General features: G+C 40.2%; 1 protein-coding gene across 2 annotated transcripts in view; it reads left to right on the top strand.

Moving 5' to 3' along the window:
* Positions 1-648, top strand: part of ESM1 (endothelial cell specific molecule 1) — a 6788-nt gene extending 6140 nt beyond the window's left edge. For both annotated transcript variants that reach the window (XM_009648254.1, XM_009648255.1), the window contains one exon: positions 548-648. In XM_009648254.1, the coding sequence (XP_009646549.1) occupies positions 548-648 (101 nt within the window). The remainder of the gene's footprint in view (positions 1-547) is intronic.
* The last annotated feature ends 299 nt before the right edge of the window (positions 649-947 follow it).

The raw sequence follows: 947 nt of genomic DNA, 5'->3' as shown, positions 1-947 counted from the left end.
AATTCGCCCCCCTTCCCGGTCAAACAGTAGGGTAGGGGCTGGCATGCTTTGTCCCTTTCTAGCTAGCCGTGCCAAACAACCTCAGCCACAGCTCAGGAATCAGTGTCAGCCAGCTACCATTTCCAGTAGACAAACTGGATATCTTTTACCTTTTTTTGGAGAGTAAGAGAGTTCAATGGCATGCACCAGGCTATTCCAGGCCAGCTGGCCTCAGTCCAGGAATAGCTCCAGGCATGTTTGATTTACTGCTGTAGCTATTAGGATGTGCTGCTTGGTCCCGTGTCGCACTGGAGTGTTACAGTAAGAACTGGAAACTGAACTCAAATCACCTGCCTTATGCTTAAACTGTTGGAAAACACATCTGGCTTATGCCATAATTTGGCAGAAATTTTGCAACTGGATAATAGGAGGCATTCAGGGGGATTCCCGCAAGACTTGTCAGCTAAGGTTTTTCTGAGGTGTTCCCAAAACCAGGGACATTGCTGCAGGACAATATTTTAATTTACTCGTTTTAATGAAATCCTCCTTTATTTTTCTGTATTTTCAGAGAACGACATGGCATCAGGGGATGGCAATTCTGTAAAAGAGGAATTCATTAAGGAGAAAGCTATTCGCTCTCCGGTAATGAAATGGCTAAATCCTCGCTGATATTTACTTACGCTCATAAGACTTTCAGGTGAATGCATTTCTCACAGATTATTGAATATGCAACAACACACTTTAAGAACAAAGTAGATCTATAGCATATGAAAATGTAACCTCTGAAGGCCAATTGTGATTCTGTTTTTAATGAGAAAAATGTTTACTTAAAGATAGACTGCACAGTATATATGATTTTTGGTATTTGTTTTGATAAGTATTTGAACAGAGAAATGTATTGTGGATTCCTGAATGTATAGTAATATTAAAAAAACAACACGATTCAACCCTCCTCATTTACATAATGC

Source organism: Egretta garzetta, unplaced genomic scaffold (genome assembly GCF_000687185.1).
Source record: "Egretta garzetta isolate BGI_Z169 unplaced genomic scaffold, ASM68718v1 scaffold471, whole genome shotgun sequence".
NCBI classification, from domain to species: Eukaryota; Metazoa; Chordata; class Aves; order Pelecaniformes; family Ardeidae; genus Egretta; species Egretta garzetta.
The sequence above is the reverse complement of the archived record's forward strand: the minus strand, read 5'-3'. Positions and strand labels throughout refer to the sequence as shown.